The sequence below is a fragment of the Lepidothrix coronata genome, unplaced genomic scaffold (genome assembly GCF_001604755.1).
Source record: "Lepidothrix coronata isolate B3197 unplaced genomic scaffold, Lepidothrix_coronata-1.0 Scaffold114, whole genome shotgun sequence".
Classification (NCBI taxonomy): domain Eukaryota; kingdom Metazoa; phylum Chordata; class Aves; order Passeriformes; family Pipridae; genus Lepidothrix; species Lepidothrix coronata.
Window position 1 is genome coordinate 599464 of NW_016690294.1, and position 21711 is coordinate 621174.

A 21711-nucleotide genomic window follows, 5' to 3' on the forward strand; every position below is an offset into this window, starting at 1 on the left:
TCCTAAATCTTACTTGCACCCCTCTGTTTTTAGCTCTGGTTCTTGTCAGGTGGGCTCAGGAAGACACTGAGATTTCCATTCAGACAGAACTGACTGACACTCCTACACAGCACATCAACAAACACTTCAGGGCAGAGGACACTTCCTCCAGGGCTGCTACAGGTGGGGGTTTTAACCAGCACAGCTTTAGGTGTTTTACAAAGTTCCAAACCACTGTGATTTTATGCTGGCTATAAAATTATACAGAAGAATGTTATGGCAGCATTTTCCTCCTTTGGAGGCAGAAATGACAACATTGTTGGCTAAACATGAAGGGGTCAAGAAATGCAGTTGGATGGGTGTGAGAGCAGCACCACAGCATCGCTTCAGAAGTCTTTATATTTATATAACAAATGAAAAACATTTAGAAAAGCTCCCCCCACCTATTCCACAGTTCATTTTTTTTTTTTATTGATCCAGTCTTGAATAATGCTGCTTATTTGGTAACAGTATCAGGCAAAACCACGAGCAAGTGCCATTCTGCATTCCAATATAATGAATTCAATAACGTTTTGCAATATATACATTTTATCCAGCTTCTGACATTAAAGGTCATCATGCCAATGAAAATTTTTAACAACACAATAAAATCCTTCAAATCCAAATGCTTATGAATGTAATTCAAGAGACCAGACAACTTAATTTTCTGGAATTTATATCACTCATGTCCATAATAATTTTACATTTCACACTTCATGCTCTCAAATGTTACCCTAGAGAAGACTAAATCTTTTTTGCCACATATACTATTAAAGACACTAGCCAGGTTTATAGAGTTACAGAAGACTATAATAAGATGTAAAATTTAGTAGGTAATAAGTTATGACATTTGCTGACTAAAACATTATTCAGTCTACACTAATGTTTGATCCATTCAAATACAGTAAGTATTTGGATGTTATGTACTACCCATTTCATACACTTACAGTGCAAAATAAGTGACAATTTTTTTTCCTGAGCGTTTAGGAAATGAAAATCCTTTTTCTTTATCACCGATTACAGTCCATTCAAAATATACTCCTCATATACCTAGGTTTGTCAAGACTGTACAATTAAGACAGGCAAAAGTTTGTAGAGATCAGAAGCCCAATCAGGAATCAGAAGGGTTACTGAACATCTCTAAAGTTTGTCCCTGTTTTTCAAGTCTAAGGATGTAACAGGATTATTTATAAATTCAGAAATTACATTTTTTTTCCATTGAGCAAACGTTCCAAAATGTACAAACCACATGCCTTCCAAAACAGAGAAACAGCTGCTATTTAAACAAGTTGCAATACATATTTCAACTTACTATTCTGTAGTTAATGTAATGCCCAGGGAGCTGTGCCTCCAACAGACATAAGAGAATAAAACTTTTAGGAATGCATTTTGGGCATTTTGTAAGGAAGCTGGATTCCTTACAAGTTCATCTTTCTGTCAATAGCTACAGACCATGAGTTTCTAATTCAATCTTCTCCTCTGTTTGCAATATATCAGGTTCAACTGGAGGAACAGGTGGTCTGAGGATAATCTCTGGACCTCCACCATAGATTGACTGAAGAAAATTCCATGTTTCTTCAGATATTTGTCCAGAGTCTGCACCTGAAAAATTTTTAAAATTTAATTACTATTTAGAATAATTCTTTCATGATTTAAGTCCATAACAGATACAAAACCAAAAAAAGAATATGGGTTCAAATTTAAAACTGTAAGCTGCATTTGTGCTTTATCTTGCACCAAGAGCCAAACCCAATTATCTATTTTGTGTTAATTTTATCATTCTTGATTCTTACAACTACCTGCTCTAAATTATACATTCTTGCACAAAACACAAGTTCTATAACAAACATCTTTTCTAATTCCTATCAGTGAAGCTGACAACTGGTAGCTCTTGGTCCTCAGGAAACAACAATTCTTATCATAAGGATATGCAGTCCCATCAATTACACAGCACAGTTCAAGGACTCAAGATTCTTGTTTCATCAGGGAAATTAATATTGATAGTAAAGAATAAAAGTAGGAGAACCACAGTGAAATTCTCCAAACCCCAGAGAGAAAGCATTATTATCAGGACAGTAACAGCCCCAGGAATGCTCCTTGTGTGATGGGTCAGTCCAATTTCTTCTTATTCACTGTTTAAGAGTCTTTGTTTATGATTCCATTCCTCTGAGGAATCCTAGAGGTCCATCTCCTGTCTCAAGTCAGCATCCAACAAGCATTTCTGGTTTTCTGCAGCTTTTCACAGTGGCAAAGGACAAGAGAGCAGCAGCTCATCTCCCCTCCAGGTGTTAACACAGTGATCCTGTCTGACCCAGTGGGAGTGATTTCCTCACACTAACCCAGGCAGAGGTCAAAGTGCTCTTCCACCAGATGGAACAACCTCTTCTTTAAGCAAAAACTTCAGCATCCTCGTGGTAAAGGGAAGGAGGGAGAGAAAGAGAGAAAGAGAGAGAAGAAGGAGAGGAGAGGGAGGAGAGGGAGGAGAGGGAGAGGAAGAGAGAAAGAAAGAGAGACAAAGAGAGAGAAGAGAGAAGCCATAACAAGGGGACTTTTCCCCCTACCAGGGACTTTTCCCCCTACCTCCTGTATTCTCTGTCCTCACCACCTGCTCCAGTGGTGCCTACTACTGTACTTTGCCCATTAGAAGTTCCCAAAGAGGACAGGTACAAAGAGCTGCACATTTGTTTACCTGCACTAACTCAACCTTGCAAAGCTTCATCTGCAAGAAGTGTTGAGAAAACCCCGATCAAGCCACGTGGTCCAAAGCCAAAGCACACTCCTACACTCTCTCATCAGCACTTGGATTAGTCTGTTAGAGGTACTAATTCTTTATTTCAAGAATAAGCTGGTCCCCACGAAATGGGCACAGCACAGATTCACTAGAAATTGCCATTTTACAGCAATAATAAAAAAAATACATTTCCAAATTTCAGCAAATACACAAGGAGCCCAAAGCTGCAGCAATGTTGGACACCTACCTTGTTTTAGCACAGCATTCCCACATTTTGTCACTGCAATCTTAGCATTATCAATGGGACCTGGAGGATCTAGTGCGACAGAAAAAATATTAAAATTGGGAGAGCTGAAAACAAACAGCAGGTTGGAGGTTCTGTTTCCAAATGGAAGGAGAAACAGCTCATTTGTTTACTGCTTGTTCTTGTACTGCTTAACAGTACGTTCTAAGTTGTTAAAAACTAATCAGATTTTTAATTAGGAGCAAGTTTTTCAAAGCATTCATGATTGCAGTAAGTCTTCAAGCAACATAAACCACAAATTATTCCTAATTCTTACCCCTAGCAAAGTTGTCCTAAAGCAGACTCAGACAAGGCTGTAGGGCATTTTATCAGTGTTTCCATTTTAAAACTTTAAAGGCATCTAAAGTGAGCTAAAGTGACATTATCACAGTGTAACTGAGCTATCTATGAGTTTAGGCTGTGACATGAGGTCACCTTTCCTCCAGAAATTATCTGTCAGTTTGCACAGCAAAATCCACCCCCTCGTACTTAGGTACAATTTTCCTGCTGCAGCAAACAATGAACATTCTTTCCACAACTACCCCATTATCCCCCTGCTGTGAATTATTTCTCTGTACTTTGGTTCCTGGGTGTATCTGTAACCTGTAAAACCTGTGTCTTACATGTTTCAGAGCTTTCACTGCCTTCTCTGTCTGTCCTTCTACCAAAGCAGGAACAACTTATTTCAAGGAACAACTCCAAGACAGCAAAACCCCAAACATCACCTGTGTTCTGGAATGGAGCACAACTTACCACTGTCTTTACCCTTCACAAATGCTTCCCATTCTCTGAACCAGTGCATACTGATGCAGTAAAATGTTGATGGAGATTCTTCTTCTTGGAATGCTCTATTAAGCTAAAAGGGAAAAAAATGCGGTTTTCTGTCTTTTTTTTTCTTTAAACTACTGAATTCTGTAATTATTAACAGCATAACATTACACTGCTGTAGAACATTTTAAAATAAAATAGCGTTTTGAAAGAGTTTCTCCATGATTTTATGGAAGGTTCTTTGTGTAATGAACTCTATCTTCATCTAGGTTTGTTCTTCCCTAATGTTTTGAGCAGGTGACAGAGCAATTCCAAGCAAGGAATGGTGATCTAATGCATTGGGGCTTTCCATGACTTACAGATCTTTTTACAGTGTTATTCAGAAACAAGCAAAAAGTCACTTAAACCTTTAAACCCATGATCTTTTTAGCTCTGTAGTAATACAGCTACACCTCCCCTTTGAAGTCATGAACCTAAAGCATCAACACAACTTCTTAAGGTTTCAGATGGAGCAAGTTTTGCAATCATCCCCTAAAGCAATCTCTAGAGAGGACATTAGAATTTTCTGTGTACAAACCAGTAACAACACTTGCACAGCAGTGCACTCAAAACTCCCTGTTTATACTGGAAAGATACTGACTGCTAAAGCAAATGAGGTTGACTCAATGTGATTAATAATAATTACTGACCAGTGGTAACCCAGGGGGAAGAAAAATGAATTATTAAAAATTTCAAACAGCAGTTAAAACATGGGAAAGCTATGACACCATCTCTGAAGTGTGATTAAAGGACAAACAGAACTGAAAGAACAGACTCAATTCAATTTTTCTTCCCCTCGTGAATTCAGATAGCAGAAATGGGACTCCAATACCTCTGCATTTATTTTCACTGAAAACTTCAGAGCACACGTTTGGTTTAAGAATAAATCCCTACCACTGGTTATTTTACCACTCAGACTCAAGCACATAATCATCTAACTCATGGAAAATACAGTAGTTCCTTGATAGTAATTTTACAGATCCATATTTACTTCACACTGAACTACTTAGGTTTATGTGCCCAATGGCTTTTTTAAAATTAGAACTAAAGGTTATGATTACATTTGTGTTGGCACAGTATTATTGCACTTAAGCCTTATCAGATTGCACAGAACAGACCACTGGCAGTGCATAAAGAACAACTGCTCACGTGGCTGCACTGTTTCCACACTGTAAAAAAGCAATATAAGAAACACATTAAAAGTGGATTTCCATATAGACAGTTATCTGGGATATCACAAGAACATTACTGCTGCCATTAGGAAAGAAAGGATTGTGTACAGGTATACAGATATTTAATAAAGCCCATTTGTTATGGGAATTTCCTGTGCAGTTCTGGTAATGCCCTGGGTCAGGTCATCAATGTTGGGTGATGTCAAAGAGCAGAATGGAGAAGTGTTTACTTTTTTACCCGAATAAACATTTCCAATTCATTTTTCCTCCTTTTTTCAATTCTTTCAGACTCTATTTGGCAGGTATGACAAACATACAGATGGTTAACAGCTGGGCCTCCTCCATATCTGCAGTAAAAGTAAAAAAAAAAAAACATTAATCCTGTGAAAAATACCATGTTTAGCCATAACAAGTCATACCTCTTTTCTACCTAACAGATTAGTCTCAAGATCTGGAGCACCCCACAATCTCTGGGACTTTTCTATCACATGACTTAAGTTTGACATCTTCTTAAAGATATTCACAGACAAGGGAGATCAATGAGAAGTTCAAAAACATTTTCCTTCAGAAACAACAAATACTTCTGTGTACAGAAAATGGATAATGGAAGAAAAATTCACTATATACAGGAAAAGTGGGAATAAGCTGCAAATAGCATTAGTTTTATTTAAAATTTTAAAATATCAATACAAAATTTAAAAAATCGACCCTCTAGATGTAGTGTTTAGGTAGCAGGAAATTAACAGCTAGAAATATTTAATGCAAGGTCAACATAGAGTCTTTTAGGTCATCAGCAAAGCTCTTCTGCAGCTTTTTGTCACTCTAAAAGGAGCTTGTAAGAATTCCCCCTTTATAAGCAAGCACTTAAAGCTGACCAACATTAAAAAGTGTGGAGCATTTCTCCAGAACACTCAGATATAAGTTATTTGGAAGCAGCACTGGCAGCTGAGGCCATGGGTTCAAAGCCAGCAGAAAAGAAAAGCTGTCTCCAGCCAAGAAGAGAACAGGAAGCTGCTACAGAGAGCTCTTTCAAAACACCTCTTGCAAAGGGGACTTTTGCTGACCTACTTTGGTTATTTTGTACATACCATACGTGTTTATTGGTTTAATATTGAAGTGCTGCCCCAATAACACACCACTCTGTGGAGCCTTTTAGCACTGCTTTGCACAAGAAAATTAAATAAATTGGCTCTTTGCAAGCCCTTCACTCAGCTTTGTGCCTGGAGTGTTTTTTCTTTCCTCAGCCACTAATTCTGAGGTCTGATGTTGCTGCTTGGAACATTTATTTGCTCTCAAACCACAGCACTGGAGGTTTTTTCCAACTATGGTTCCAAACTTACCTGCTATACAGATTATCCCATATATTTTGAGGTAGCATTACAACCAGGTCCTCTATGAAGTTGGCTTTGTGTGGAGGAACACCTGCAGAAGGGACAAAAACAAGCAAGAAAATCAAACAATCAAAAAGACCTGTGGATTTTTAGTGGGGGTGAGGAGACTGTTAGAACTCCCCAAAGAAATAAAGAATAGAGGCTTTCAATGAATTCAGAGAAACCACAAGTTTTATCCCAGTATAATCTATTACTGTATTTATAAAGACCGCTCTTAAATTTTAGTCTTTTATGAAGCTGAAAAGTTCATAAAAAGCAGGAGCAAACTACATGCATGGTAAAAGTTAAAGAGCTAGCATGCATTTTAGACACTGATTTCAAAAAGCTTAAGGTATACAGTTCAAATGTTAGTGATTCAATATTTTGTTTATGCATGTAAACACATCAGCAAAATGTCTATTCAAAATTCAAGTGTTTTGCTTAGTGTAATTAATTTTCATTAACATTTAGCACAAAGTAAAATTTTTATGCTCCTATACCAAATACACAGCATTACTACTCAATTTTCACACTGCTATGCACTGGATACTCTGCATCAGACCAATTTCTTATTCTACAGCTTTCAAACCTTCTTGTTGCTTCTAGCACAGAGCTGAGAAAATTATTTAAATTGACAGCTGAAAGCATCGAGGAGGAAGATGTAGTAACAGGATTTTTAAAAATGGGAATACACTCGTTTAGGAGGCAAGTAGATAAGCCAAGCTGATCCTCTTCAAGAATGAAGGAAGTTTAAAAACAGAATCAAACAGGCAGAGAAAAGAAAAAAAATAGGATAACTTCACACAGCATAATTTCCAATTAGTCAGCTACTAACATAAGACAAATAATTTACTTAGAAGTTATAATTTACCTAAGAAGTTATAATATGAACTTACTATAGCCAAATTCCTTTAACTAAAAGAAGTGTACACCCTGTTTATAGCTAAAGCTGACAAATTGTTTTTTAATGATTCTCAGTGACAGTCTCACCTCCATGCATACAGAGAAAGTCATTATTTGAAATTGGTCCTGGCTCTGCAAAAGTCTTGAATTTGTTTAACCACTGCCTGGAAACGTAGAACTGCAGCAGACTCGGCTCCATCATGTTCAGCAGACTCGATATCCTCCGTCTCTCCCTCTGGGCTTCTTCACTGCTCTTCCTGTCACCGAAACACAAATCATTAAATAGATACGTCTCCTTGTGTACAGTGCAGGTAATTTAGTTTTGAAAGCAAAACTCTGCCTTCAAGTAAATTCCCTGGGCCATGTCTATACTCTGAAGTTTACAAAGAGGAGCACAGGAGAAGGGCTGTGCCCATCTGCCCATTTCCTCCACGCTGCTTTTGAGATAAAGCTCTGCCAGCTGCAATCCTTGGGCAGATGTTCCTCACTTACCTTCAGAGGTTAAGGTTAAACAGGAATTAGATCAGCTAATTCCCCTACTTTTCCTGTGTCCCCCTGCTTTTCTCACTGAAACTGTTGCTGCTGTACAAGTGGAAGTAACTCTGCTCTCCTGTTTTAGACTGTAGAGAATCTCTCTTCTCCAAAAGCAGGTCTGAACCTTTCATTCCATCCTCCAAAGCTATGAACTCAAACTTGACTCAGCATCACATGAAAACTGAGCCACCTCAGTTAATTTATGGTGTGAAAGTTGAGTCCAATACTAACAGAAAAGCTTCAGGTAAAAATATGCCTCTAGTGACAAGGCTATTTACAGTACAGCAAAACAAGATTAAAACAGTACGAAAAAACAAATGCTGTGATCAAAAGGTGTGTTTAATACTGTGTATTTTGTTACTCTTTAGTTTCTATTCTGTTAGCAATAAATTTTAATATTAATCCTCATGTCAAGTCTCTTTTGCCTGTCGTGAAACCTCTCTCATCTTTTAGCAATTTTGTGTGAGTTTTAAAAATTGGGCCACAGTAAAACCATGACACCATTTAAAATACATTACCTGTTCAAAGTCAGATCAACTTTATTTAACAAAACTCTTAAAAGTTTGACAGTGAAATCCCTTAAACTGAAGATGATGATAAGAACGTGACTTCTCACCTTTCAATTTTCAAGAACAGACTAGCTTATAAATTCCCTGAAATTAAATTACAGCACAGGAAAACCTCTGTTGTTCCACATCCCAATCTGATAAAGACTTTGCATGATTCCATCCAGAGCTCTAACAGTTAAAAACCTCCCATGTGCAAAACCTCCCCTTGAGCAGAATTCCCTTCCTCTAACAGAACACAAGGTAACTGGTGGCAAGTTCTAAGTGTTGCTTGAAGTTCTCTTTCCATTTCTCTCATTGTGCTTTTTCTGTGCAGGTTTAATTTTCCTTTTAAATTCCCTTAATCCTAAGGATTAAGTTTTTCTCCAGCATGGGCTTTTCTGGTTGGTCAAATTGTTCCATAATAATTCTTGTGGGGCAGCTGATTCCTGAAAGCTGCCCCTCCACTTAAAAAGTTAGTTACATACCTGACTCAGAGAGGTATGATCATACTTTAAGTTTCTTACCTGTAGAAGAGAACATAGGCTTCTGCATTTTGCACTGTGGATTCTGATACTTCTGTGACACTCTGGTCATCAAATTCATACCACAGGTTATTTAAATTGTTGCGGCAGTAAGCTATGTAATGTCCACCTAGAGTGGTAGAAGCAAGAGTTATTAAAAAGGGTCTAGAGCTGCCCATCTTACCCTGCAATACATGAAAAGGAAGTAAGTCCTAAAAAAAAAAACAAACCAAAAAAGTCAAGTTTTAAATAGGAGAAACACAGAATCATTAGCAGACACAACTTGGATTTCAACTTCTTTCAAACTCAACATCAGCTTTTTTGTCTGTATTTCTATCAGTTTGAACACCACTGCTTTCAGCATGTTCTTGAACTCTTCAAGCAGCTTGTTGTCTAATGCAGTCCTGAACCATGATATTCAGAGTAAGACTGAACAATTAACCAAATCAATTCCCACAATGAACTCTTTGCAAATCTTTGTGTGCTTTCTATTATAAAGTAGCACAGATGTGGAACAGCTACATGATATCACCACCATTATTAACTGTGTTTTGAAGATTATTTATCATATATTTTAAATTATTATTATTTTTAAATACATATTTTAGCTGCCAGTAGGTAAATAATCAAGTATGTGCTAAACTGATTATGTGAAGCACCATTTAGCAAGCACTAAATGAAAGTTAAAAAGGCATCCAGAAAAAAAAAAGAAAAAAACTTCATCCAAACAATGGATACCTCAAGTTCGAGAAATATGAGGGGGTAACTTCTACAATAATATATGAAGTTACTGGCTTAAAATATCGCTTTCTCCTATTTTCCAAAGCTTATAAATATTAAAAGCATCTCGGCAGACATGACCTTGACATGCAGCAATAAATATGTTTATTCAGCTACTTGTATCACTACTCACATATAGCAGTTCCTGCCTGTTTTGGGGTTAAATGGCAGCGATCATCCACCTTTTTAAAAAATTACTGACCTCTCTGTGATGGTTTGTAAACCCTTTCCAAAAAAGTAATGCATATAAGTGTAAGTAAGGCACATTATCTATTTACCCTCCAGGATATGGAACCACCCTTAAAGGGAAGTGCTGACGTGAGTTTTAACTGCAAAGACAAAGCAATGGAGCTCATACTCACTGCTGGCAGTTCCATGGTGGCAGATGACAGACAGGAGATCGTAAGTCACGATTTGAGCTGGACTGTCCTTCGCAAGGAAAGGCTGGAGATCGAGGCCTTCCAAGGGGAAGGACACGTGGGTCCCAATTTTTGTGGAAAACATAAGTTCATGTCTAAATCTTTTGAGGTGAATGCACAATATCTGTAAGAAGGATTGACAGACTCAGTCAAGAACTATACAGGGTATTTGATATTAAATAACTGAACTGTGCATGCCATCTTTTCCTTTTATCATCCCAAGAATACTTTTCCCAGTGACCTGAAGCAACACGAGCTCTTGTGTTCCACAGATGATTTTTGTTGGTAATCAGTTGTGTCTACTAACACTGATCACAGAATCATAGAATCAACCAGGTTGGAAAAGCCTTCTGAGATCATCAAGTCCAGCCCTTGCTCCAACCCCGCTGTGGTTCCCAGCCTATGGCACTGATGCCACATCCACTCTCACCTTAAACACCTCCAGGGATGGTGAATCCACCACTTCCCTGGGCAGCCCATTCCAATGGCTGAGCACTCCCTCTGTAAAAAATTTCTTCCTAATATCCAACCTAAACCTCCCCTGGCACAGCTGAAGACCCAGCCCTCTTGTCCTACTGCTGCTTCCTGGGAGAAGAGCCCAACTCCCACCTGGCTCCCCCCTCCTGTCCGGGAGTTGCAGAGAGTGAGGAGGTCTCCCCTGAGCCTCCTCTTCTCCAGGCTGAACACCCCCAGCTCCCTCAGCCTCTCCTCACAGCACTTGTGCTCCAGTCCCTTCCCCAGCCTCGTTGCTCTCCTCTGGACCTGCTCCAGCCCCTCAATGTCCTTCCTGAGCTGAGGGCCCAGAACTGGACACAGCACTCCAGGTGAGGCCTCACCAGCGCTGAGTCCAGGGGAAGAATCACTTCCCTGGACCTGTTGGCCACACTGTTCCTGATCCAGGCCAGGATCCATTGGCCCTCTTGGCCACCTGGGCACACTGGCTCCTGTTCAGCTCCCTGTCGATCTGATGCAGCAGTGAACAAGGTACCTTTTCTCCTCCTCAGTGCACATATTGCACAATCCTGTCATGAGGGACATTGATTCTTCCTGCTTATTGCAGCCATCAACTCATACTTTGAAGTCTAAAACTGGATTACTTTTAAAACGTAAAGTGTTACTTCTAGAAAAGACTTCCAGTCTGGCTGTGGTGTTTAATTCTATGACCTACAGTATAAACAGTAGTATATATAATAATATAAATATAAATGTTGTTACTGTCTGAAAGCTGACAGTAACAACGCAGGAAAATCCCATTCCTGTAACTCTACTTGTCATTTACAAGATTCATTTTCTTACAGGGTGAATAATCAAATGTTGCTCACATTCTTAAACAAATGCCAATATGAAGATAGGCTTTCATCAGCATTATAAACACAATTTACTGCACACAACTCATTAGTTTTAGTACATTCCTAATCATGCAGCAAAACTGCTTTAAAGTGCATATTGTAACTGTACCTCGGGAAATTTTTGCACTTTGCAGAATTTCACTCCATTTCTTAACCTAAGCAAAGGAAACAAAACAAAACAACCAACACTTAGTTCTGAAAACGTTTTCGTTAACTGTGCTAGATCAGGAAAAGTCTAAGCTGAATGTTACATCAGTAAACCCAAAATATTTCTGGAACACAGACTAGACGTGGAGTAGCCAAGATGATACAAACAATGAGGCTTTAGAAGACAAGACAATCTGTACTGCTGAAAAATTCAAAGCAGCAAACACAGATAATCAAGTCCCAAGCAGCTAACAGTTTCTCTTTGCATAAAGGAAGGAACTTTAAGTTCCATGAGAGCTGATTATTCAGCAAAAGAGAAAAAAAACATACTAAGTTTATTTTTAGGAAATTATCTACAGCAGATACAAGAAGGAATAACACTCCTGTACCACAGAGGGCTTCAAGAAGTCTTCAGACCACTTCTGTTTCTTGGTTCTTTTGTATTTAAAGACATAGTTTATTTACTTACTTTGAACACACCTTAGTGACTTACTGCATATCAGTGAAAACCTGCTAATATTAGAGAGGGCTAAAAGCTTTTATTTTATCAATCAAAACAAACTCAGATCTAAAATTGTAAGGGCATGAAAAAGAATTAAGCACATTTGGTTTGCAATGTGGGACAGTAAGTCAGTGCTTCCTGACCCCTGTACCCCAGTAATATCAAATTTTTGACAGCCAGAACACAGGGTAATACCAAAAGATGAACAGTACTGTGACATCTCCAACAGAAATAAATGCCTCTGGACTAACAGAAACATGAAAGACCTCAATGTTAAAACAAAGGTAAAAGCCAACCTACTTTTTACACCTTCCACAGCTGTACATGTTATCACCTGCAAATATCAGGGAGAAGAAATTCAGCCATTATTCCCTAAATCCAAACAGTTAGACTTCAAGTGCATACATTGAAAAATTTCAAAGGAATTTATCTTTAGGTTGCATTCAATATTTAACAGTTGGAAGAGAGTTGACATAGCAACTACAGAGAAAGCTTCTTAGGTTTTATGTTTTCAACTAGGAAGCAGTACAGCATAATCTAAAGAGACGATGCTGTGTAATTTAGAAGGGAAATAATTTATTACGTCCAAATTAAGCTTATGAGAATGAATATTAATATAGTGGGGTTTGAAATTTTTATGAACCTTCAGTTTATACAGTTTCACTAAACCAAATTCAGATTTACTTGACATTTCTAAAGCAGCTTTCATGGGCATCTCTTATCTCAAATATTCAAGTGAGTGAGAAGCTTACCTTTTTGAAAGGAATGATCCCAAAAGAACAAGGAATGACTGTGTAACAGTCTAACAGGTGGCCTCTGCTTAATTGAATCAAGCTAAGAAGATATTAATCATCTTATTGGGATAGGAGGGGAAAAAAAAACCCAGAAGAAACGTGTTCATGAAATGAACCTCTTACCCTTGAGCTCATCTCTGGCGAAAAAGGCAGCAAGACAATCTTGTAAGGTTACAACTGGACCCCAAAACCAGCTAGGAACACATGAGACAACAAACCTGAAACATCATTGACAGAAAAGAAAGAAAACCAACAAATGCTCTGCCAGAAGAGCAGAAACTAGAATTTCAAAACAGACAGAGAAAGGAAACAAGGTAAATATGATTTACCTTTTGAAATATTCCATAAAAAAGGCTATCCATCCCTGAGGGGCATAGGCTTCTCCACAGGACCCTGTCTTGACTAGAGATGTCTGATGACTTGCAGAATGGAGTTTAGCAAGATCTTCCTTACCTGGAATAGGCAAGGACAGATCCTGAAAGGTCTCCAGAGTTACAGACAGCTAAAAAAGAAAACAAATGAAACACAACAGAGTTAAGCTCAAAGAGAAACAGCAACTAAATTCAATTCTGTAAAGTTCACCAGTAGCTACTAAGTCACTGTATAACTGAAAATTCCATGGGGTAGCAAATGAATTATAAATAAGGAGATTAATAAGAATTCATTTTCTAAAAAAGAGGAAGCAAAAAATAACATTTTAGAATGAACCTGCACATTGTTCTCACTGAACTATTAAGTCATCATTATTTATCTTCCTACCAGTCATACAAAGCACCATGATTCTTGCCTCAGGCTCCTGTTATACAAGCTTCAGAAAGCTTCAGTGCATTGTTTCCACACTATTTTACTTTGGCATTACCTCGACCTGATGTAACTGGGCTCACTGTGGCAGACCCAGCTGTGCTGTATTCCTGCTCCTGGGCTGCATTCAGTGATCACATAATCCCAGAGGAGAACAAGCAAACTTTAGAAATTCTGATCTGTTTTTTTGAACTTGCTCATCAGATTATCGTGAGGTCTCACTATCTTAGATCTCAAACAAGAGAAGCAGTAAAGGCATGCAACTCTATCAGGGTTAGGTTTAAACCTTATGCTGAGAAAGTTGTCCCCAAGGTAAGGATTTGGATATCCAACACTTGATACAATTGCTTTGGAACTGAAGTGGTCCACTAGACCTATTTAGATAACTGACTTCTTTTAAATAACCACATGTGCTGTTCCAAGTAATTCTCTGAGCAAATAGTACAGAAAAAAAAATCAACTTTTCCTATGTTGCACCACATCTTGCAGTAGAGGACAACTTCAGAAAGCAACTAATGACTCATATCACCTGTAAAAGTGTCTTTACTTGGATTTTTTGAAAGACATGAATTTTGTTAGCCTCAATCTACCTGATAAGACTGTTCCAGCAGTATGATTAGACTACTGGCTTATCTTTGGTTTGTGACAAGAGGTACCCGAGAACTTATGACAGTAGCAGATATGGAGGATATTGGGATATTGAGAATATTATTCAAAACTAATCATACCTAAGTGAAGTTGAAGAGCAAGCCTCTTTCTCCATCCTTGCTATGAGCCAATTCTCAAAATGTTATTTTTCAGCTCTGAGTAAATATCCAGCTCAATGAATGCAAGCTATTGTAAGCACTAAGTGCTGGTAGTAGCTACTACTACAATCTGAGTAAACAAGCATGAAACCACCTAATGTTCTGGGGGATCTGCCACAAAAGAATATAAAGTCACCAGAGAAGGACTGCATTCATAAAGTGGTAAGTATTTGTATTGAGGGAAAAAAAAATATATTGAAAGCTGGAACTTTCTCTGCTTACTCACCCGATCACAAGTCAAGCACTGGACTGAGCTTATTATAGTGCCATCAAATATATCAGAGATAACACTCCTGTACTTCTTGCGCTTCTTCCTTTTGGGGGATGACACCGTTGAAACTATAAAAATAAATCAAAGCACAGCAGATTCTGATTTCCTTCAGCTTCGTATTGTTACAAGTCACACATATTTTGGGTTAAATTATGAGCCAAGGCCTGTTTACTATTTACTAAATATTTCTTAGAAATTACACGACCAGATTGCTGCCAGTACCAGTCAATAAAGGCAGGTTCCCCACGCAGTTTATGGGGAACAAATACCAGGAACTTTTGCCTCTGTAAGTAAAACTCAAACTGCCAGTCTTGAGATCTACAGCCTACTGCTACAAGACTCATCTTGGCAGCAATCCCCCAAGGTATAAAGTTAAAAATTCTACCCGACACCAAATTCCATCAGAACTTCCCAGGAAATTTTAACCACGTTGGGCTGAAGAGCTCACACACAAGGTTATTGTATCACAACACTAATCCCAGTGGGGTGGAGCAGACTAAATGTACCTCTAGAGTCCAGCCTAACACCAGTTTATTAAAAACCCTGAAGTCTCTCAGCCTCTCCTTGTGCATGACAGGCTCCAGTCACCTCGTACCATTTCTGACAGACTTGCTTTAGTTTGTCTAAAACCCTCCTGCAATGGTGAAGCCAAAACTGGAGACAGCAGTACAGATGCAGTGTCAAAACTGCTGAACAAATGAACCTCAAAACAACAGGATGTCAATGATTTAAGTCCATTAAACCACTGCCATTCAACACCAAATTAAAGCATTAAAAGGATAACATGAACACGTTCAGAACTTATCCTGGACAGCCTGGTGAATGAAAGAGGATCACAATATTCAAGCTGCATGAGTTTTTGGTTTGGGTTTGGTGCAATGCCAAATGCAAAAGAATTGCAAATTCCGAAAGATGAGTTTTTCTTGAAGTAATCTACTGTTAGACAAATAAGGGAAAAAATAATAATATATTGTTCCTTGTACCCCAAAGCAGCACTGGCTGGTATCTAAAGGCAGTAAAAGTCTAAATATTCTAGCTGCTGATAAACACACTGTCCTGTGGGGAGTGCCAGAAGAAATAGTCTGCACTGCAGGGATATTATCAACCACAGAACAGCCAGCATGTACAGCTGCACAGAGCTCCTTAAACCTCAACACACTAAAATGCTGATTTACTGAACTGCTGCTGCAGAACCAAGTGCTTGTTCTCTGAAAGGCATTACCTTTCTGGGGGTACTACCTTCTTACACGTTTCTCCTCTCTCCAAACCAGTGCAATTGAGAAAATTGTCTAAAAATGTTATTCCATCCTCCCAAAACAGAGGTAAATAGTATTCATGCTTCAAGAGAATCAGAACATTACAGAAATACAGGGAGTGATCTTATATGTCCAGCTTACATAACGCTCTCTTCTCTCTCCCCACTAGAAATAGGGCATAGAAAACCCCTGCATTGTTACACAAGACCTAAGAAACACGATGAAAAAACTGTAATACAGAATAATTCAGCTCCAGGTGGGAGAAAATAAAGGGCCTGTACCTTTTTTGTGGACTGGTGCCAGCGAAGAGCACGATGAGAATGATTTTGGAGGACTGTTTGACAAGCGTGTGTTCATCCCTTCAACTGATGATGGGCTTTGGGCTGCAGACATGTCATTCATGTGGACATCATTGATGTATTCTGCAATTAATATTTCCATTATTGCATAAATGCTACCAGAAAAATGACTGCAGAATGAACAGACACAATGATCATGTAACTAATTAAACCAGAGTGTCAGGTCACTGGATATTTAGGAGCATAGCACCATTTCAGTTCCTCTTAAGTTAAGAACAAAACCAAAAAAACCCCACTCTTCTGGACTATCTGTCCAGTACCGATTGTTGGCTTTTCAAGGGAATTAAAAATCGAATTCACAACACCTGAACTGAAAAAATAAACTAAGAAGGTACATTGTTTACAATAACATCACCTCCCCTATTTGAACTATACCTCTAATATATTCTCTAACTCACTTCCACTTACACAGGTATCCTGGCTAAGAATTGGACTACTTCAATTGCACATTAGCAATGCATTACCTGAGAATCTGCTGTGGATCTGCACTTTGACAGTTCCTTGATTATTTAAGAATTCAGTGGTCTCTGAAGCAGCGTTTGAGTCTTTTTCCAAGTCTTCCATAGAATTTGCTCTTTTAAGCTTGTTGCTGGATATTTTTTCTTTCTGCCAGTCTTTGGATGTGACTGAGTTGTTATCATCATCCTGAATTAACATGGTTGTTTCTGCAGGATCCTCTAACACAGGTTTGAAAATGGTGTCGTTTTCTGTTTTCTCACAGTTTCCACAGGATTCACAGGGCTGGAAGCTCAGGTCTGACTGGCTCTTGTCTTCTTCCATACTCTCTTCAACACTCATGGGCTGGGCATCTTCCAGTTCCACAACTGGCTCTTTAAGTTCCTCATGAAGCAAATCCATCAGGCAACGCAAAAATTCCTGTGCATCCTGCAATTTGAAACAAGTTTTACCACCCTATTGCATTTTACTTGGAAGATATTAAAGTAACTATCAGGAAAAGATACACATAACTAAAATGAACTAAATACATCACTAAACTACAGGTGGTTGTTAAAGAAGAAAAACATAAATTCCCCTGTCTAGTGTCTAATGTTGAAAACAAATTTCATTTCCAGACCACTCATGTTTCCTGCATCCATTTCTTGCATGTTACAAGTAATCTCATCATACAAGTTTCACTCCAAAACATTTCCATTTAGCAAAAATACCACCACAGCTCCCTGGAATGATCAGCATAACTCCAGCAACTACCAGGAGTCTGGTCAGACTCCAGCTTTGCTCGTAATAGAACATTTTAAGGAGCATTTTTTTCAACCTTCTGCAGCATCTTCAGCAAAGCAACCAGAGCCTTGTTTTCCCTGGGCATGAAGCACCTGATTAAAAAGCTCTGTGATGTTGCTTAGCCTGTCTTTCCAATTGCATCACACTGCCAACAAGATTTTAATTCTTCTTCTGAAGCCTCAACAAGATTCCCCAACTGCAAGTGTTTCTACAAAGAGCTGTCAAGTGTTACTACAAGTCTAATCTGTGTTTGGAAACATCTTAAAATTTCATCAATCCACGCAGCTGCCTGGTCCTGGGCAACAGAGAATATCTCATAAAGCATGTGAGAAAACAATGGGCTCTTCTTGGCAACTACTACTGCTTCTATTTTCTTCTGTTCTCTTTTCTGTATTCTGGTTGTTCATAATACTCATTTTTGCTGCTCAACATTCCCATCCATCACAGCAATTACTTATTAAGCTCACAACTGCTAATCACAAAACATTCTGTTTCTTAAATATCACAACCCTCAGGTTTGAGTTTGGGATCTGGGTAATAAAAAAAAACCTATATGCCTGCTTTGCTGGCAATCCTTTTACAAAAGAATATATATATATATATATATATAATATATATAATTCCATTTTCTCTCTGAAGATTGGACATTGACTTTACATCTACATGCAGCATTTGAACATTAAAACACGTGTTCTAATCCTCCATTCCACAAATATGAAGCACAGCAACTGAAACAGAAAAATTCCTTTTAATAAATACAGGCCCCTGGAAGACACTACTAAGCTTTTCTAATTACAGGGTTGAAATTTTTCATCTGACCCAAAAGCTTTTAATGAAGTGCTGCAGACTGTATGAATGCAGCAAGATAATGTATGAAGGATCAACTGAAGAATGCCTTTGCAATACAATAATCAATGTGTATTTAACAAGTTCCCAAAACACACAATGGTGGGTTTTTTTCCCAAAGATACTAAATGAAAATTGCATACTGAGTATTTAATTTTTTAAAAAAATATCACTGGTAGATAAATTCAAAAATAATCTGTTATTTTTGAACACCTTTATCTTGTTTTCTGGGACTGCTCAAATATCAGCAGTGTTATTTCCCACAAAGGAAAGGTTTCTACGTTACTACTTTAATTTTCCTGAAATAAAGGAAAAGAAGTTGTTCTGAGAAGCTGAAGCCTTTTGAGAATTTGATATAAATAAACATAAAACCTGACTTAACTGTTGATTGTTCCATTTCAGAGGATCTGCATTTGAAGTATATCAACTAAAACTGACATTGCATATGCTTTAAACAAATACAGAAGTATGGTATCTTCAGCATTAGATTTCTGCCTAAGCTTAGGTAGATTTAAAAGACATCAGACAGTTTTACCTGTTGGGAGTAGCCTCGAAACATTGGATTAACAGTTTTAATTCCTTGAAATAAACCAGTAGGAACAACAGATCCGGGCCTAAAATAAAGTTTTAAATACATAAACGTTAAAAAGCAAGCATTTAAGTGGAATTTTCTATCTTTATTTGAATCATAATTTCACCTGCAACTGAACACCAACGTTATTAATCTTAACCAAACTTAATATTGGTATTGAATTATTAACTGGTATTGAATTATTAACTGACACAATTTTTAAAAAATCTGTCATCCAACAGAAACTTTATCAGGCCTTTTATGCCACATTTCTTACCAGAGAATCTGATGACAAATCAGACATATTCTTGGCACTATGCACAGTTACTGTTTCTCTGCCTTTGTATTTATATTTTGAAGTATTTTCTTAGACAGAAATTCCATATAAGGAAGTAAGGGAAATAGATAAAACATTAATGCAGGATGAAGGACACAGAGAGGATAAAGTAGTTAAACATTTTAGGTGTGTTTCTGGCAGATATAAACACTTTTAAAGGTTTAATGCTTTAATAAAATTTGATAAAATTTATATCAATTATTTGTCCTCTCTTTGGTAGACAGGGAAAAGAACAGCTTATAAGGAGTGTTTGAATCCTGCCCCTTAGTCTTCCCTTCCTTATTTAAGAGAAATTCTGTGATAGACACAATATAAAAATGAGAAACTTAGGACAGATCAATGCATCCTTCGTGACTCTGGAGTCCATTTATTATTATTTCATTACCAAAATGATTCCATACCTGCTTTTGTGCCAGAGTTCTGTCATCAGCTTGAGGTAACTTTTACAAATTGCTGGTTTCTTATCTGTCCTGGCTAAGCCTCCACAGTCAAGAAAAAAGTGTGTCAAAGGTGGGCTGAATAAAAAGAAAAAAACAGTGAATTCTTTTAAGGTTGTTAAAATACAAGAGGAAATCCCCATTTCATGCAGAATTATAACGTAAAAAGAATAATACTTTATGTCGCTGAACAATTCCATTTCCTACATCCTTAAAGGCTGCAACCAAACATTTCCATCCTGAGAAAATGCACACATAAGCAAATATCAAATTGCATTTACAATCATTTTCCATACCAGTTGGAAAGAGCTTGTAAAGCTGCATTCATGTAACAAGTGTTTCCAATATTTTTTAATCCTGTTAGACCTGAAAAGCAGAATGAATATACTCAGCAAGTCTGTTAATCCAACACACAACATATTAAGGAAAATACTTCCTAGAAAACACACACTAATCAAAATACTCATGTACTCATGTAACACTTGGGATGCTGATTATAATGCAGAATTGTAACTAAAAGAAACATAGGACTCCTAAAAGAATGCCAATCTAACTAGAAGCAGTAATTAAGTGTTTTGATTTTGGTTGACCAAAGCACTTCAGACAGGTAGACTGTATTTCATCTTACTGACTTTTGGTGGTTTATGACACCTGCAGATTTTAATTTAAAATCTGTTTATCAATATTTAAGTTTCACTGCACGATTTACCTGTTCAGTTAAACTTTTGCTATGCTGCAATGTAATCACATTACCTAAAGCTTCTCAAAGACTTTATTCTTCTGTTCCAAGTTCATGCTAATAGTCAGATTATGTTAAACATTCAAAACCTGCTCAGTGATGTGATTACCCCAGAATCAAAATTATAATTACCTGCCATTACTCCTTTTCTATTTCAATTATATACCTTTAAGATTAACATATATGCTTTCTGTGATTATGAATTATGCTATTCATGGCTACTAAAGTGTTACATTAATGAAGTAATCAATGTCAAAATTAAATAGCTTTTGTATGAGGAAACAGTAACATTTCTAAGCAAAACATCAGTAAGAGTGGAAACACTCAGCAATAAACACTGATGGCTCTGTGCAGTTCTTCAAGTACAGGAACAACCCCAGTTGTTTTATTAGACCGTGGCAGAAAAATAAAACTTACAAAGAAAATCCTTCTATATCTGAAAACCAGTTTGGTTACTTCACTTACACTTTCTAAAACAGAGAACCTAAAAACTGAGTTTTAAAATATCCTGTCCAAATGGAAATATAGTCTTCCACCTGTCTAAATGGAAATATAGTCCTGCTTCCTGTACCTGAAACTGCATTCTGCCCTTCCAATTTCTGCCACAAAAAGGACAATCATTTTGACTAAAACTGGAAAACAAGAACAGTCATGGGATTTTAAACTTTTTAAAAATTTTATTTCTTTTTTTTTTAACAGCAGCAGATGTCCCAGGAAGATATTCTCACTGCGTTTTTCCAGCCTGTAATACTGCAAGGCAAGTTTTCAAACAGACTTCTTTTCCTATGAAGATATATTCTACTGTTTGCTCCACCAAAAGCATTTCAGAAGAAATTTTAAGAACAAAGTTAAAATGGGGCTAGAGAAGCTCCTTCCTTTCAATTTGATAAATGTCCTAACGTAGACACATCGTTATTACTGGGAACTTTAATACAATTGTACTTGCACATTATTGTACTTGCACATTACTCCTACAAAGTCATATTCCCCAAAATATTAACAGGACAAGATACAGAGCTATACAAATACACCCATGAGTTGGAGAGGCTAACTAGGAATAAACCACATGGCTTACTGATTGAAGGGCAGATGGCTAATTAGTGGGGTGGTGACACATCCAGAAAGACAGTGCCAGACACCAGAAGGGACAAGGCAGGTTGTGTGACCAATG

General features: G+C 37.6%; 1 protein-coding gene across 5 annotated transcripts in view; it reads right to left on the bottom strand.

The window, feature by feature from the left end:
* Positions 1–423: 423 nt before the first annotated feature.
* The window catches only part of USP33 (ubiquitin specific peptidase 33), a 33953-nt gene continuing 12665 nt past the window's right edge, over positions 424–21711 (bottom strand). For 2 of the 5 annotated variants that reach the window (XM_017824852.1, XM_017824851.1), the window contains exons 7-24: positions 20098–20167; positions 19766–19879; positions 18992–19070; positions 16836–17256; positions 16294–16434; positions 14712–14824; positions 13208–13380; positions 13002–13105; positions 12385–12418; positions 11545–11590; positions 10030–10210; positions 8891–9017; positions 7372–7541; positions 6352–6433; positions 5250–5358; positions 3786–3888; positions 2997–3065; positions 424–1620 (exon numbers count right to left, since the gene is read on the bottom strand). In XM_017824852.1, the coding sequence (XP_017680341.1) occupies positions 1463–1620; positions 2997–3065; positions 3786–3888; positions 5250–5358; positions 6352–6433; positions 7372–7541; positions 8891–9017; positions 10030–10210; positions 11545–11590; positions 12385–12418; positions 13002–13105; positions 13208–13380; positions 14712–14824; positions 16294–16434; positions 16836–17256; positions 18992–19070; positions 19766–19879; positions 20098–20167 (2294 nt within the window). In that variant the 3' untranslated portion in view covers positions 424–1462. Of the gene's footprint in view, positions 1621–2996; positions 3066–3785; positions 3889–5237; positions 5359–6351; positions 6434–7371; positions 7542–8890; positions 9018–10029; positions 10211–11544; positions 11591–12384; positions 12419–13001; positions 13106–13207; positions 13381–14711; positions 14825–16293; positions 16435–16835; positions 17257–18991; positions 19071–19765; positions 19880–20097; positions 20168–21711 lie in introns of those variants that run through there. The other 3 variants (XM_017824853.1, XM_017824854.1, XM_017824855.1) reach the window with 3 other exon arrangements.